We start from the raw sequence: 16,581 nt of genomic DNA on the forward strand, positions 1-16,581 counted from the left end.
AGTTACATGGGTCAAAGAGACCCAACTCACACACCACCCCCTAGAAACTAATTTGATATAATATAACTTTGGATAAATCACTTATTTATGTCGGAGGAAAAAGAATTAGCGGGTGCACACGCTACTTGCTGTCATCCATGCAACCATAGATGCATGGAATTTGGCTCAATTGTGTTGATCCGTTAATCTATGTCCAGGTTCATTCTGATAATCTGTGTTGATCTGATTGATCTTTTCTGTACTGGTTCCTCAGCAAGGCTATCGAAAGGAAACAGGTTGTTACGAGTCCAGTTAGGAGGAATAATCCCTCAAAGTTGCGAAAAGTGATAGCATCTGAATCAGCAACTTTTACCTTATTTTGCCAACTGTCCATTTCTTCTCGATTTGAGTGATACTATCTCCTTCTGTTATGTTGAGGATTGCCCTTGATATTTCTGTAAGTAGGGGAGATCGCTTAGGAAGTGCCTAATCGCCAAAGAGAGGAAGTCCTTATTACTTGAGTATACAAATATTTAAAGAATTCTTCAGTATATCTGACTCAGTACTAGCCATGAAAAATAAAATTTCTGAATCTCACCTTTAATTTGATCTAACCTTTTCAGCTTTAGTGATACAATGGTGTAACACCCTAAAATGTGCTCATTTTGAAATATATAGGTGAAAAATAATTTAATGTGTATTTTTGTGCCCATGAAATATAGGAAAAATAATATTTCTCTTTAAATGAAAATGTACCATAGGAGTTAACAACTTGTTTGAACATGCATGCTCTTGCATTGGATTTATTGTGAAGAGTGGATTTGACTAAAGTTTAAAAGGAATTCAAATTTGGTTTTGAAAATATTTTGAAATAGGTTTGGTTTTTAAAAAAGAAAAGAGAAACAGAAAATAAAAAAAAAGAGAAGAAGAACTCTCCCTCTCTACTTCTGGCCCGAAGGCCCAAGTCTCTCCCCAGGCCTGGCCTGCTTCTGCAGCCCACAAGCGCAGCAGCAGCTCCCACCGAGTGGCCCAGCTGCCTTCTCTCTCCCGCGTAGGCCTCTGGCATCTCTCAGCCCAACAGCAGCTCGGCCCAGCGCACCTCCCTCTCCTTCTCTCTTCTCTCGCTGACACTTTGGGACCCACCGGTCAGTGGTTTCCCTTCCTTCCCCTTTTCTTCTTCGACGTGACCGAGCAGGTCTCCTACCGAATCGAAGGTTCGAGTCTGGTTTAGGCGGGTTTGGTTACCAAAATACACACCACCGCGTCCAATGAGTAGAACCAAGGCCTCCACCGCCTCCGTTTCCTTCCTTTGCGTGTTTTCCAAACCCTAAGTTTGTGTTTTGGCTCCGTTTTGGATCTCGTCAGAGAAGCAAGGAGCCGCCGTCGGGGATTTCGCGATTCGCTGCCATTCACCTGAATTCGATCCCTTGCCGAGCTTCGTGTTTGAGTAACGATGCCACTGAGCCCTTCCTTTCATTCTCTCTCGCGTTCTGTGTCATGCTAACCATCGCTGAACTTTTGCAGAAGCTTGTTGCCGCCATCTCCCGTCGCCGGACCTCTCTGAGCCCTCCCCGATCGTGGAAAGTGCTGGGGTGAGTTCGCGATGTTCTTATCTTCGTCCCCATGTCCTTGTTTCGTTGAATGATGCACTAAATCGTTTTAACCACGGACTCTGGCGAGCTCCAACCCTTCCGGCCATGGCCGCTGCCAAAGCGCTGTAGCCGGCCGGCGGCCACCTCCTCCTCCCCTCCAATCAAATTTGAGCCGTTCTCTTCTAATCTAATGGACCAAGATGGTCGATACCCCTTCGGGGTGAAGTTTTGTTAAAGAAGCCCTGGCCTTTTTCAATATAGAACCCGCGGTCCTAAAGCGCCCTTTCAATAATAGGCTTTCTCAGTTTTAAAAACGTATTCCGCGCCGATTTGAACTAAAATACATTTTCTAAATCTACAAGTTTGCCACTGGAATTAAATAGCTTATAAAATATTCGTTTTAACTCCGTTTTGACCAATTCAAATTGCGTTCGGTTCGTATTTGAAAGATCTACATGTTAGTAACTTTATTTTTCTAGTTTGAAACTTTTTAATTTCATGACCTTATTTAATTAATTTCTTTTCTATATAAAATTTTAGAAAATTCATAACTTCTCTGTTTTAGCTCCAATTTTCATGATCTTTACGTCTATGAAATCATAGCGATGCGTAGAATCATTTTATAAACTTTTCATACTGTTTTTATATGTTTGGTGTACTGTTCTAATTGTGGCCTTGTTTGCTTCGTGTATGTTGTCTCCGATTATTTGTGTGACAATGATCGATGGTCGAGTTTAGACGGTGAACAATTCGTGGTGAACAAGAGTACTTCGGTGATCGAGATCAGAGCCTTGGCAACAAGTAAGACCAGCAGAACCAAAAGGATCAGCAAGAGCAGTTGGATTAAGGCAAGTATAGTATTTGGATTTTATTTCTGTGACCATGATCCTATGGCTAGATTAGTGTTAAGTAATAAACGATAAAAATAACTTTTTAGCAACTTGATGATTTATCTATACATGATCACCCGGGATCACAGTGCAACCATGAGGGCTATAATGGCTCTGGCTTTAGTTAAGTATGAGTAATTTTTCTAGCTCATTAGCGGTTACCCGTGTGGCGCAATTGGGGAATAGCAAACCGTGAATTCCTGTAGGTGGATCACACGGACTGACTAATGAAACCAAGTGGCCCTAACTTGTTAGACGAACCTTTGAAAGACTTTATAGTGATCTCTGCCGACCTTCCTTGGTAGTGGGTTAAGAGGCTGATCACCTCGGGCGAAAGGGTAAATCATGACTCATGGGTAAAAATGTACAACCTCTACAGAGTGTTAAAAAGTAGTATACTAGCCGAGCTCACGGTCAGAAGCGGCCTTGGGGACATCTACATTAAGGGTGATGATTCATGTGTGTTAAATATGCTCATTGTTTATTGTTTAATGCTCTACATTATTTATGTCACATTGATCATGAGATTGTGGGAGCTATACAATCTAGTTGCTATACTTGTGGAGTTCGACATGGACTCACTCTTGCTATTTCCCCCACCCTTCAGGAGATGCATTAGGCTTGTGATCAACCAGTCAGTTGGATCCTATAGAGTGAAGTTAATACCCAAAGTTGGAGTTATCTACCGTTGTTTTGCTGCTTAAGGTCATCTCTGATTTACTATGTATGTTATATAATTTATGTATTGTCTTTTGATATTACCCCTTATTTGTAGCTATATGTGAGATTTGGCTTTTAAAACTCGCATATGGTGCATATATATCTGGTTTTGTCCTTAAAATCGGGTATTACAAATGGAATATGGAATTTAATGCAGCACATGATTATATTATTTTGATGTTAGATTTTCCATCATAATTTAGTAGCCAACTAGCAATATTGAATATAGTTAGTAAAGATTGTAATAATTGGCTAGCTAAGAGTAGTTGGTTACAAATGCAAAGCCAGCACGTTTGTAAATAGGTCCAACCATTGTGTAACCTTTTTAGTATTTGGCAAGAAACAGTTTGATGTATGGGACTTCCAGAACGAGGGCAGCAACACCACCATGTCTACCTTCGTTAGAAAGAGCAATGTTGGAGACATATGGAGTATCTGTCTTATTTTTGATCTGTCAAAACCAATATCTTCCAATAGACCCTGTAGGAACCTCGGTGGAACCCTACATATGCTCGTTGCTTTTGGAGTTCATGAATGTCAGTCACCGTTGGTGCAAGCTACTGTACAAGAAGCATTGATGTGATGCTTGCAGTATAACTTGATGCTAGCACCAGAAGAACAAACACCCATTCGAGTAGAACTATTGTAGACCAAAGAGGGTGCGGTTTATGATAATTAATTATTCGAGTAGAAAGGAGGATGAATGACTCAAGGGAAAAATGGCATGGAGATTGAATGGTCTTCTCTAGTAACCCATGTCTGAAATAAAATTATTTCAAAACCCAACATCACCAGGTTATCCGCTGTGGCCTTGTCTAGTAACCCATGACTGAAATAAAATTATTTCAAAAACCAACATCAGTCAGGTGGTTCACTGAAATAAAATTGTCCTATACTAGAGCAACTTTGTGGCATAGTAGTAACTTTGCGACCTACTCCCTCTCTCCCAAAATAGATATCATTCTCGCTTCTCGAGAAGTCAAACACTTTTAACTTTGACCAAATATATATAAAAGATTATTAATATTTATAATACATAATTAATATCATTAGATAGATTGTTGAGTATACTTTCATAATAAACTTATTTGGAGATATAAATATTGCACGTATTATTTACAAATCTAGTCAAATTTGCAAAATTTTGACCTACATGTATCCCATAACGACCTCTATTTTGGGACGTTGGGAATAAGTTGCTTCTACCTCCAAGTTATTCAGTGTGCAGGGATCAATGCTCTTTTAAATGAGTACCCAGAGCCTTCCATTGACTACTAGGTTGGATAATTCACTTAATCGGTCATCTCGATACACCTCTCATACAATGTACTAAATAGTGCCAACCTTCATCTAGGATCAAGCCAAAGGGAAGGTATCACAACCACATGCAACATATCACAACCACATACAGATAGAACATATTACAAGTGCAAATACTTAAGTTTACAGTACCGGGTTGTTCCACAAACTTAGTTCATCACACCAACATAGTTCATACATCACAATCTAACACCATCACAGTCTAGCAGAAGACATTAACATAGTTCTAAAAGATAAAATGTGTCATGTTCACACATCTTCGAGGCTTGGCCTCTCTACCACTCTTGGTCCTTCACGGACTCTAGAGCATAGAAAAAGTGATGCACGAGTGCAACGTTACCTGCAAAACTCAAGATTATCACAGGGTGAGTACTCAGTTGTACTTCGGAGGACTTACCCAATATAATAAACAAAGGATTATGCATTTGGATAGTAGCCTTGAATACAATTGAATTTGCATAAATGTATTTTATACAAGAATAATGAATGTGAACAACAAACTTAAGCAATCATGTGAACGTGGCATGGTTAAATGAAATGAGCATTTGCATTTGCATCTCTATGTTCGATGAGTCCTTGTTTCAGTTCAACTCTAGTCCGTATCTAGAAGTACAGAACTTATAGCTTTTGAGTGAGAAACTCTGCAGAACACATTAACCCAACCAAATACAAATATTGCCCATAAGACCTATTAGTACATAAGGGATATCTCGGTGTCTCAACCTTTCACCAGTCCAACCAAGGTTGTCCATGAACGGTTAGATAGGTCCCGGAGTAATGGCATCACATATACCAATAACACCTTCAAGCTGAATCCATGGATAGGCCAGTTGCAATTAGGTACTTGGATGTCATCCCCATTTATGACAAGTGGTTTGTACAATTTTGTTCATGAGTTGCTACTGTAGATACATGGTCCTTAAGGTTAGCGAGTTATGTCATCCAAGACCATCACCCGTCTTGCCATGACCTTATGCTAACCATTCATTCAACATTGATCAAGTTTTAGATCATAATCCATTTATGTTGCTTTAGTGGAGAAACATGCCCTACAACATGTGAGAGATGAGAAACACATCATCTTCCCAGCTTCTACCGTCTAAGCATACTAAGCATGAATTATTCAATACTTGAAGTTAAACAAACAATGTTTGACTGATGTGGTAACATCAAGGTATGAAAGCTCAATTAGGAAACTCATAGGTAAACTAATCATGCATATAGTAACATAGCAATGCATTTAGTTAACCATACTTTATTAGTGCATTTGCAAAGCATAGGGATGCTAGGGGCGTACCTTAAGTGATCTTGGGTGGCTCGTCAATGATCTCCACTTCCTGGGGTTCTTCTACAACAACCTCCTTAAGAGCTCCATCACCTATACATGTATGATGCTTGATGAGTAGAAATGCATAAAGTAAATGATGTAACATGCTATGCATTGATTATTTAGATGGACACTGCGTGAGCATACATGGACACTCCATCCAATTTAGGACTTAGGCATTTTGGCGATCAAGTTTGTGTAGCAGTGATGGACAATCTGCTAGAGGGCATGTTCTCTCTGTTAGTGAAGTTTGTAGCCTCTGGAGGTCTCTAGTCTTCATAATTGGAGGATGGGATGTTCCATCAGGTGTGACGAGTAGTCCGTCTAGGCAGAGTCCATATTGTACTTAATTTTTCTAAGTGTTAGGGTTCGCCCAGAATGTTCCACCAGATTTGATGGATGCTCCACCATGAACTCACATCTCTTTGGTTGGAATTTAAACCTAAAAGTATTCCTATAAGACTCTCCATGGGGTTTGACCGAAACTCTGCCAAGACAAGTCTATAGCTCCTAACCTATCTGTGTTGATGAGTATTAATTTTGCAGACACTCTGCTAGTGGTGACGGATGCTCCGTGAAATTACTCAGTGCTCTGCTTAAGTGTTTAGACATGCTATAGCATTAACATAATGTTCTGTCGGGTGGGAAAGACTCTCCGCCAGATGATGCTGTTTTGGTACAACTCAAAATGCAATTCTTGTGCTAGGGTGCTTGCAAGTGGAAAACCTTAGTAAGGAAGTTCCTAGCATACTATAGGATGTATCTAGCCAGGTGGTTCTAGCTACATTGTGTTCAAACATTTCCTAGGTCTTGATTTGGTCATTTCTTAGTTTAGGTTCATGTGAAGCAAGAATTTATTGAGCCTCAAATGTGCTTACCAAGGGTAGCAAGATGAAGATCTCAAGCTGCTTAGTGTAGTGGAGAAGCTAGATCTCCCCTTGGTGACCTGATTCTCCTTCTTGCCTCCTTCTAGTTCCCAAATGGTGAGGATGTGATGGCTCCAAGGTGCTGTTCATGGCCTCCAATCTCCTCCCCTTTTTTCCTCCTTGTTTGCTTGGATGTGTCAGAGTAGAGAGAGGGATGAACTAGAGAGAGTGAAAGTGTGAGAGTGAGGGTGTGGGCTTGGCTAGTGCTTCTGGTTTGGCTCTCCACGAAGTGGACAGCTAGGCTAGGGTGTGGGTCAAAAGATACTCTCAAAGTGACACCTAAGTGTTGCCGCATGGGCTGATTTGTCAGACAATCTATCAAATTTGTTGGATTTTCCGCCAGTGCACAAAGTGCACTGACAAATCCTGATAACTATCAGTTTGTGTAAATGGCTTAGCGGACACTCTGTCACATGTGATAGACACTCCATCAAAGCCAATAGTGAGTTGTTACAGTGCAGTTTCTTCACAAGTTGATTTCCAAATTGAAATTAAAATGCATATGATGCTCATGATGAGTATGAAAATCAACATGTCATGATTGGGTCATGACATATGCTATTTGTGTTTGGACTACCAGACACTGATATTGTTGCTCGATTATCTATATCATCGTTGCAGTCTCCATTTTCTTTATTACCTTTATCCGCATCTTGAATATGACCACTTTCTTCTTGTCTTTTGTAGTGGCACATAAGAAACGCCACAAGAATGGAACAGGCTGTGACAAATCCAGTTAGGAGGAATAATCCCCTAAAACCACCAAAAGTGATAGCACCTGAACCATCCATTTCTTCATCATGTTGACAACTATTTTGGTCAATCCATTTCTTTTCAATTTGAATGATAGTATCTCCTCCTGTTATGTTGATGATCGCCTTAGATAGCTCAGCAAGTAGTGGAGATCGCTTGGGAAGTGCCTAATCAGTGAAGAGAATGTTTATATCAGGTTAAACATACTAACATTATTCAAAGAGTGCTATTTTTAAAACCAGGGCAAACCCATTTTCTATTAATAAAGGGAACACCCGACAAAAATATGGAGAAACAAGTTTAAGTCTTAAGAGTTGAGAAATAGACCACCGAACCAAAGGAACAAGTCAAGAAAATAATTAAGCCTCACTAGGGAACCAAAAAGTAGACCTGTTACAAATGAGAAGTTGAAAGTGTAACACTTACCGATCTGAGATACCAACAACCAGACCACAATAGAGAAAGAATACCACATTATATCAGATTCAACAAGCCATGCATATAAAAATAATAATTTATTCATCCTGATTTATCTAACCTTTTCAGGTAAAGTAATACATAGGAATATGTAATTTAATTTAGCACATGAAGGCATATTTTTAAGAGAAATTTTACAGTGCTTGAAAACAATGTGAGTCTTTCATTCGTTTAGATCTAATGGTTAAAATTATAGAGGAACCTAACGAGAGGAACTTAAGTCGTGGACCAGAACTTAAATTTGGTGGGCCAGAAACTGATCTGCACTTTTATTAAAAGGGTATAATAGTATTTTCATTTGGTAGAACTCGTCACATGGATAACAGGCCCGAGCCGCGATGACCAGATGACCGGTGCCGTGATGTCGGATCCCGTCCCGTCCCAACCGGCGACCATCGATCTCCAATGACACCGAGGACGATTGCTAGCCTAGTCAATTGCTTCTCTGAAGGCCTCTGACTTGTGCATGCATGGGCAATGCCCAGGATTGTGGAACTGCTACCGAGGTCGGGTGTGTGAGAAGAGCCATGGAGGGTTGCTGCTGGACTACAGGGAACTCCTCGTTTCACTTTGTTTGAAGGGGAGGGACGAAGGGCCGCACTGCCTACCGCTGCCATGGTCGCACCATCATGGGACATGAACTTCCATTGGCACGTCGACACACATGCAGCCATGGCTGCTGGGTGCACCACATAGATGTGTTCTTGGGCGGGATCTACGCGCTCGGCGCTGCTGTGGGCGGGTGCGGTCAGGCACGCGCTCGAGGAACGGGGACAGGAACGGAGCAGAAACGTTTGGAAGAGACCGTAAGGAGGAAAAAACAATTGGTAAATAACTATAATAACCCTACGTCAAAAATAGAAATGGACGGGTGGAACTGCTGGTTCCTCCAAGCACCGTAAAAAAGCTCTATTTTTAATGGTACATGTTCCATAGCTTAGTAGATATTCCTTTTAAAAAAGTAAGACATAGATGAAAGAATCAGTTAGCAAGTGAAGATGAACTTACAAATGCAAACCCTGCACTCTTGTAAATAGGTCCAACCATTGTGTACCGTTTGCAGTACTTAGCAAGAAACAACTTGATGTATGGAACATCTAGAACAAGTGCATCAACACCACCATTTTCAACTCCGTTAGAAAGAGCAACATGGAAATCATCTGGAGTATGATAGGGTCTCATTTTTGATCTATCGAAACCAATATCCACCAATAGACCCTCCATATAGGAACCTTGGTGGAATCCTACATATCCACCTTGCTTCTGAAGTTCATGAATGTCAGTCAATGTTGGTGAAAGCTGTTGTACAGTAAGTATTGATGCAAGGCTTGCTGTATAGCTTGAGGCAAGGACCAAAAGAACAATCTTCCATACACGGTGTACTACTCGAGATAGAAAATATTCGAGCATGTCCTCTGCAGAAGTAAATATAAAAAGATGTGTTTATAATAAACCAAGTTAAGGTAAAACACATGCTACTATGGGATTTTCAACAAGCGGATATGTAGTATCTATTTTCTCATACTATATGTCTAGTGTTTCTTCATTGAGGATATTTCTTTTATTATTATTTTATTTTTAGAATTTCTATTTTTTCATAAGGTTTAGTCTACCTTTTTCCTAAAGAAATCAAGATGAGTTACATACTGAAATCTGCTTTCTAGAACAATGGAGTTTCAGTGTTAAAAATCTTCTTGCAGGAACTTTTCAATGCTTCTACATTTATAAGAAGGTTCAATGCATGTATTATCTAGGACAGTTGTACATTAATAAGCTAATTATTTGGCACTATTGCCATGGTTGTTAAAAAAACTGCATACATAAACCAACCAAAAAAAATAATGTTTTAGTGTTTTACTCAACTCTCTTCAAATATGAAGAAGAACTTCAGAATCTGAATCCCCAGTTGTTTAAGTGAAAAGGAACCATGTAGATATCTGTTGCCACTAAGATACTCTAACAGGCAGATAGCAATTCTTGTGTAAATAATGAATATGATGCTTTTGAACCACATTCCTTGGCTTAGTGGTTTCAAGAAAATCCACATATTTGAGTTCACTTTTTCCTTGACCGGGACAATCATCCCCACGCCAGATTCTGTGTATGGAATTGTGAAGTCGACATACAATGATCTGTTGTATATGATTGTTATGTCCGCAACTGCTATGTCATACCTCTGCAATAGCAATAGTTAGTTGTATTTATATTTTCTAAAAAATGATTGTACAAAGATAAAATATTATTATTGTGAGATACAGATAATTCAACAGTGTGCTCTTTTATATTCAAGAAAGGGGAGAAAATTAGTGGTCAATATACATTTGATGGGAAAACTTTGTGCTGGCCACTCTATATTTTCAGGCATTTTGATAGAGGACAAGGGGAAATTCATGTTTGCTGCTAGACACTAATGAAAAAGGTAGTTGTTACTAGTGGACATAGCCCCAGTTAAAATATTTGACCAAGTTTGAAGGAGAAATAACTCAAAGCGCCCTCAATGCCCCGTTAGTTAAGGAAGAAAACACAGGGAGGGGCATGTGGCAACCTCTCTTGCATTCTTTCTTTCATATTTCCTCTCCTTGTTCAGGCTATGCATGCAAATTATATTTAGTATTAAAAGAAGCCAACATATCTAAACTTGGACTCATGATACTATATGGAAAGGTAGAAAGGAATTGGGAAACACCTTGCACCCACTATGGAGTGACTTGCACCTATATAACCTGGTGCCACTTGTGTTAGAAGAATACAACAACCATATGATCAGTTAGTCTATACATTTCTAATACTTTCTATAGTAAAATATATATGGAAGGCAGATTAAAAAACTAGACAATATCTTTTATAAAACATTTCTTACCTGAAGATAAACTTGGTAAATGAAATCATCATAACTCCTTGAACTTGTTGAATCTCCAGCTATATCAAATGCCTGGTATTCATAGCTAAGTGCAAAAGGTAGCCTCTTTAGTGCGTTCTCAAATATGTCTATTGAAAGGCCACTCACTCTTGTTGCATTTGTGACAGGATCCTTTGATGTGCTTATAAACTCTGGATATGCACTTGAGGTCACACCAACCCTAAGCTTCTTACCACTTGTAGGAAATTCCCAGCCCCTTGGTATTTCAATTGATTCTCCAGGCCAAGATACTAGATTCAGATTAGGCATTGAGGCTGATGACCCTGTTATTTCCAATTCATTTTGATTTAAGTGTCGTGAAAGTCCATTTTTTGAAGTCCAAAACCCAATATGTCTCCAAGTTCCTCCAATGACATTTATTATTTGTAATGTAGAAACTTGCAATTGTCTTTCTGTAAGGTCAAAGGTTCCACTTACACCTTGAAATTTGTTTTGTACAATTTCTGTTAGGAGCTCTGCTCCATTTATGGAAATAGCCAATGAGTCCAAGCATGTAGAGTTTTTATGGGGTTGTAGTCTTTTATTTCTGTTGCCAGACAACCCAACCTTTTCTGCCGCCTGTGCTAAAGCCCAAACTGTATCATAGGCCCATAGCCCAACTATGGTTATTGATTTATTAAGTGGCAATTTGTTAGGGTTATATCTCTGGTAAATTTTGTTCCATCTTATTAAGAAACTAGTATCAAGTTTTTGTGACTTGGGAACATGGAACCTTATTCCTATTACACCATTCATTGCCTCAATGACAGATGGATTGAGTAAATCGATGATGTTTGCTAATCCATTTGTAATGATCCACACAAATCCTTTACTCATCATCCCTGCATCCTTAGCCATTGTAAAGATAAGAGAGGCCCTTGTCGATGACATATGAACAATAAATACCCTTGTTTGCATTGCCATTAACTTGTAGAGTTCTTGCTTTATTTCTTCACTTGTAGCTGACAAGGAAATACCACTGCGATATGGAACATAAATATCACTATGTTGAAGTGCATCAATGAGGTGTGGTAGAATGCCTCTCCCATAGTCAGTGTCATCATATAGCAGCACTACCTCTCTCCATCCATATGCTTTGACGAGAGAGGCAATACTATTCACTTGAACTGAGTCATTCAATGTTGCACGCACAAAATATGGTGAACTATCATAAGTGAGAGAGGGGCTTGTTGCTGTGAATGATATAACAGGTACTTGTATTACACTCGCAAGCTTTGATATAAATGTAGCTTCTGATGATTTCTGCGGGCCAATGAGGGCTTGCACTTTGTAGTTCTCTCGTAAGTCAATAGCTTGAGAATTGAATAAGAATGAAACTTTGATCAAATAATATCAATGAAACAAACTTGCAATTCTTGTGCATGTTTGTTTTTAGTACTTTAAAAATTGTAAAAAAATAATTAAGTATAATGGGCTTGTTTAAAGTTATAAATGGTTTTGGTGATGGCAACACCACAAGACAACAGACCATAAATATTGAGAACCGTAGCAACAACAACAAACATAGGAAATGTGGCTACTCTCTACTGGGAAATAAGGAGACTACATTGCATTGCACTTATTCCGCAACCTAGTTGCATTGCACTCATTCCACTACCTGACCACATTGCACTCGTTCCAACAAATACAAAGGACAACAATCAAGACAAAACTCCATCTTCACAGCTTTACCAACTTCCATATTTTAATCAACCACTCTAAAAAGGTGTGTCAATCATAGGTGCTAGTCCACACAAGTGAGGTTGTTGAAGAAGGTTGAGCCAAGTTTTCCTAATGTACACACATCAATAGATAGATGATCTAGGAGTTCTGGCTATTGTGAGCAAATAACATGTGGCCACTATTAGGCAGTTGATGTTTCTAAGTGCTCGATGGTCCAAAAAATGCCAATGTACCTCAAGCTAGGCAAAGAAGTGAAACTTTGTTGTTGAATAAATCTTACATGCAATGAAGAGACTAAGGGAGACTGAACTCATAGAGTACAAACCATACCTTGTGTACTTCCATATCTGGGAGTTAGGGACATCTAGGAGGAGGCAATATCCAAGTTGTTTTGCATGTTTAGGTACTCAAGGATCACTTTGACAGTGAGACCTCCTCACAAATTTCTCACACCGAACAATGGGATTTAAGCACATGATTTACATATTTTAGGGGACCTTGTAGGCATATTTTAGTTATGTTCTTCTATTATATTTTATATTTGAACATGTTATGCACCAAAGCTAGCACCCAACCACTAGAAGCACCTAGCACCCCAACAACCTTAGTGGGAAGGGGAGGGTAAATTGTGGTTGCCCCTACAACCTTGCGAGTTGGGTAAACAACACATAGGAATGGAGGGGCAATGGGGGTGATGATGAATGGAACTAAGAAAAAACCAACAAAGTGATGACCAATAACCACACAACTACATGGCACTAGAGGGTATGAATGAGCTGCTCAAAGAAGGATATGCTTCACCACCCAATCCCAAGAAGGGTTGGATGAGATGAAGAACCCTTCCTAAGGTGTAGGCCCTAGAAAAAGGGATGGAGGACCTCGACTACTAACACTAATTCTAAAGGGCCAATGTCCAAAGAGATGGCTAGCACCAAAGTAGCCTGCATGGGGAAGCGCCATCCATATAGATGGTCTTCCATGCTCAAAGTGGATGAAAAGCCTCACCTTGTGGCAATGGAATGACTTAGGTTGTGGATTCCATGGCTCTTGGTCCCTATCAAGGAGGGACGCCAGAGATGAGAGATGAGAGAGGTTTAGGATGGATGACAGGTGTAACACCTTGTGTTCAAAATCTGCTTATATGGCCTAGCTCCGCACGTAGAACGGGCCTGCATACATATAACACATCGCTTACATTTTTGTCCTTGCTTCATGTAAAAGGGTTAACCTGAAGGTGGATGTTGGAATAGCAAGGATTATAACTTGGCCCTCGCCCTCCTGAACTGCCAAGGTGGTATTAAACACAACCAACCACAACCACACATGAGCCACTTGGGCCACATGGGCTAACTTCATAACTACTACAGGCTACTAATGGGCCGGTGTGTTACAATGGGAGAAGTCAAGTTGAGGGATTTGGTTGAACAATATGAACACTAGCTAGTAGGAAGCAATAGGGTGGTGGCAGGAGCACATAAGAAGAGATCCAATTTGGTTGTCAAATAGCTAGCTACAAATTGTTGCCTATACAATTATGCTATTAGTGGTTTAATTCATGTATTGTAGTGCTATATATTTAAGTTTACTAATAATACTCGAGTATGTTTAGTTAGTTACACAGGTTAATGGTATCATTAATCTTAGTCCTTGTATACCAAATGGAGACTAAGACATGGAGGAATATAAGCCATCAAAGCCACAACTTGAGTTGCATTGAATTAGACAAAGTTAACTTATAGAGTTAGGGTCATTAATAGTAACAGCACCCACCATTATTTACACTAGGACACTAGCAATAACGGTGGTCATCTGCCCAACCACTAAAGGAATTTCTAGGGATGCTAGCACCCAAATTTTTATGTAACTTGCATGCATCGTTGTGCATATTTTTGATAGTGCACACACATAGGGTGGAGGAAGCAAGGTCACTGTCGGCCACATGCCCATGGTTGAGGTAGTGGGGATTTGGATTTGTGTTGGGGATGAATCTAAGAATTCAATATACATAGAGGGGGGCCTTTTTGAAGGTAGCCTAGACTGATGAAGTGGTAGGTGGTTTGTCCTAGTGGCGATGGCGCCACCCGCGGGTGGTGAGGAATCAACTATGGGAAGGGATCGGTCAAGGTGATTCCAATGGAATGGTTCATGAAGGACAAGGGAGAAGGAGGGGATGGGTGCTAGAAGCTAGTGGTTACAATAATGTATGATAAGTCTATTGGATAAGTTGATGGAAAGAATGGGGTGGAAGAAAGAGAAGAGGATAAGAGGCATGTCTTCAGTTAAGTTGTTGTGCTGAGCTCATGTAGAATGGGTTGGTAGAGTACTGTAATGGCGCACTAATATTGAGGCGTTGTTAGTCAAGGATGACCATGGGTATTTGTGGGTAACTTGTAAATATAGCAATACACATAGGCATGTGCATGTGCACGTGCACACACACAAACTCTTGAACTTTGGAAGACCAATAGATGGTGAGATAATGAGCTTTCCAGCATGTCATGGCCCATTTTTATTGGGTCAGGCACAACACGACCATGTACAATGTCGTGTTGGGCTAGCCCAAGCACCGACGAGGAAGACGAGGAGCAGGAGGTTCCCCACGCATCACCTAGAGAGAGAAGTCTAAATAGAGGTTCCTCCTACGCCCTTCCTACTAGCCAACTCGCAGGAGTTGGTACTGGAGGAGCTCCCACTTGCTAGAGTCCAAGACACATGCATGAAGCCTGGAGGGCACCGTCATGGAGGAGTTGCCCATAGAGGGTATGATCATGGAGGATTCATCGGTGAGAGGTGGAGGTGGAAGCTGGGGCTAGGGCTCGCGCTGCACCGCTGCACTCTACGGAGGCATCGGTCAACAATACTGATCAACGTTGTGGCTTTCACTTATGACATGCCTGGGCATTCGTGGCTTGGACACATGCCAACACCACGCACCAGGCTGGCCATTGTTTAATGAGCCGTTTCGTGTTACTAGGAATGTTAGGATGATGGCCCAAGCATGGCACGTACGTACCAAGTCGGTTGTGCTTGGGTCGTCCAAAAACATTGGCTTGGGACCTTCTATATAACTACAATTTGAGCATTCCATCCCTTTCAAAGGCATGTGCTTGGGTAGGCCAAAAACATTGGCTTGGGACCTTCTATATAACTACAATTGGAGCATTCCATCCCTTTCAAAGGCAAAGAAAACTTTTTTTAACTTGTAGCCCACTTCTGATGTTGTGAGGACCCTAATCTGGTGTGCGATTGATACTCAACCTCGTGTGCTCAAGTGGTCTTGGCTGTGTGCGGTCACAGAGGCTAGAATTTTTCCATTTTCTAAAAAAAATGTGCTTGTATTCTATTTTAATTTATCTGTGCGACTGCTACCTTTCATCTATATATGACAGTAGCAATCAAAAGCCATATATATGTTTGTGTAGGATAATATAATTGGTTTCTGTAATAAAACATACGAATGTTTTCTTTTGTTGATTGAAGCTGAACTGAGCAAGAGTATCTACGTATTTCTATGATTTTGTAGCATCAACATACCTGCTGAAACAGCTTGGACTTCACTGCCCATGGAATCCCTGATGTGGATGGCTAGCTTCGTGCTGTGGTTCGGGTGGACTGAATAGAAATCTTCCACAGCCAGTGAAATACTGGCTAGTGATATTTTCCCCACCAACGAACCCAAGTCAAGGATCACCCCTACATGGAATTCGTCTGCCCCACCACTCCTGTGTGCGGTGCTATTTTCAGCTGCAACGAAAGTGAAGACCAGTAGAAGAAGGAACAGTATGGTTTGAGGTATTTTCTCCATTGCTATCGTAGCTGCATACACGACCACTGAATTTTTGTGCGCTGCTATGCATGTCATTTATAGGACAGCTCGTTGGGGGCCTAGATTCTTGTAACATCAAAAGGTTTACTTTTCAATGTTTTATAACTATTTGGCCTGAGTGGAACCTGCCTAGGAAGAATCCCTCTATTATCAAAAGCAAATCAATCGATGCCATGTATCATGTTATAA

General features: G+C 40.4%; 1 protein-coding gene across 1 annotated transcript; it reads right to left on the reverse strand.

Annotated features, from left to right (window-relative positions):
• Positions 7,282-16,371, reverse strand: LOC8060286 (glutamate receptor 2.8). The gene is made up of 5 exons (XM_021453545.1): positions 16,101-16,371; positions 10,845-12,196; positions 9,911-10,160; positions 8,993-9,399; positions 7,282-7,674 (listed from the first exon to the last, which is right to left on the reverse strand). The coding sequence occupies exons 1-5, from the start codon at positions 16,369-16,371 to the stop codon at positions 7,282-7,284; spliced, it is 2,673 nt and encodes an 890-aa protein (XP_021309220.1).

This window comes from Sorghum bicolor, chromosome 2, assembly GCF_000003195.3.
Source record: "Sorghum bicolor cultivar BTx623 chromosome 2, Sorghum_bicolor_NCBIv3, whole genome shotgun sequence".
NCBI classification, from domain to species: domain Eukaryota; kingdom Viridiplantae; phylum Streptophyta; class Magnoliopsida; order Poales; family Poaceae; genus Sorghum; species Sorghum bicolor.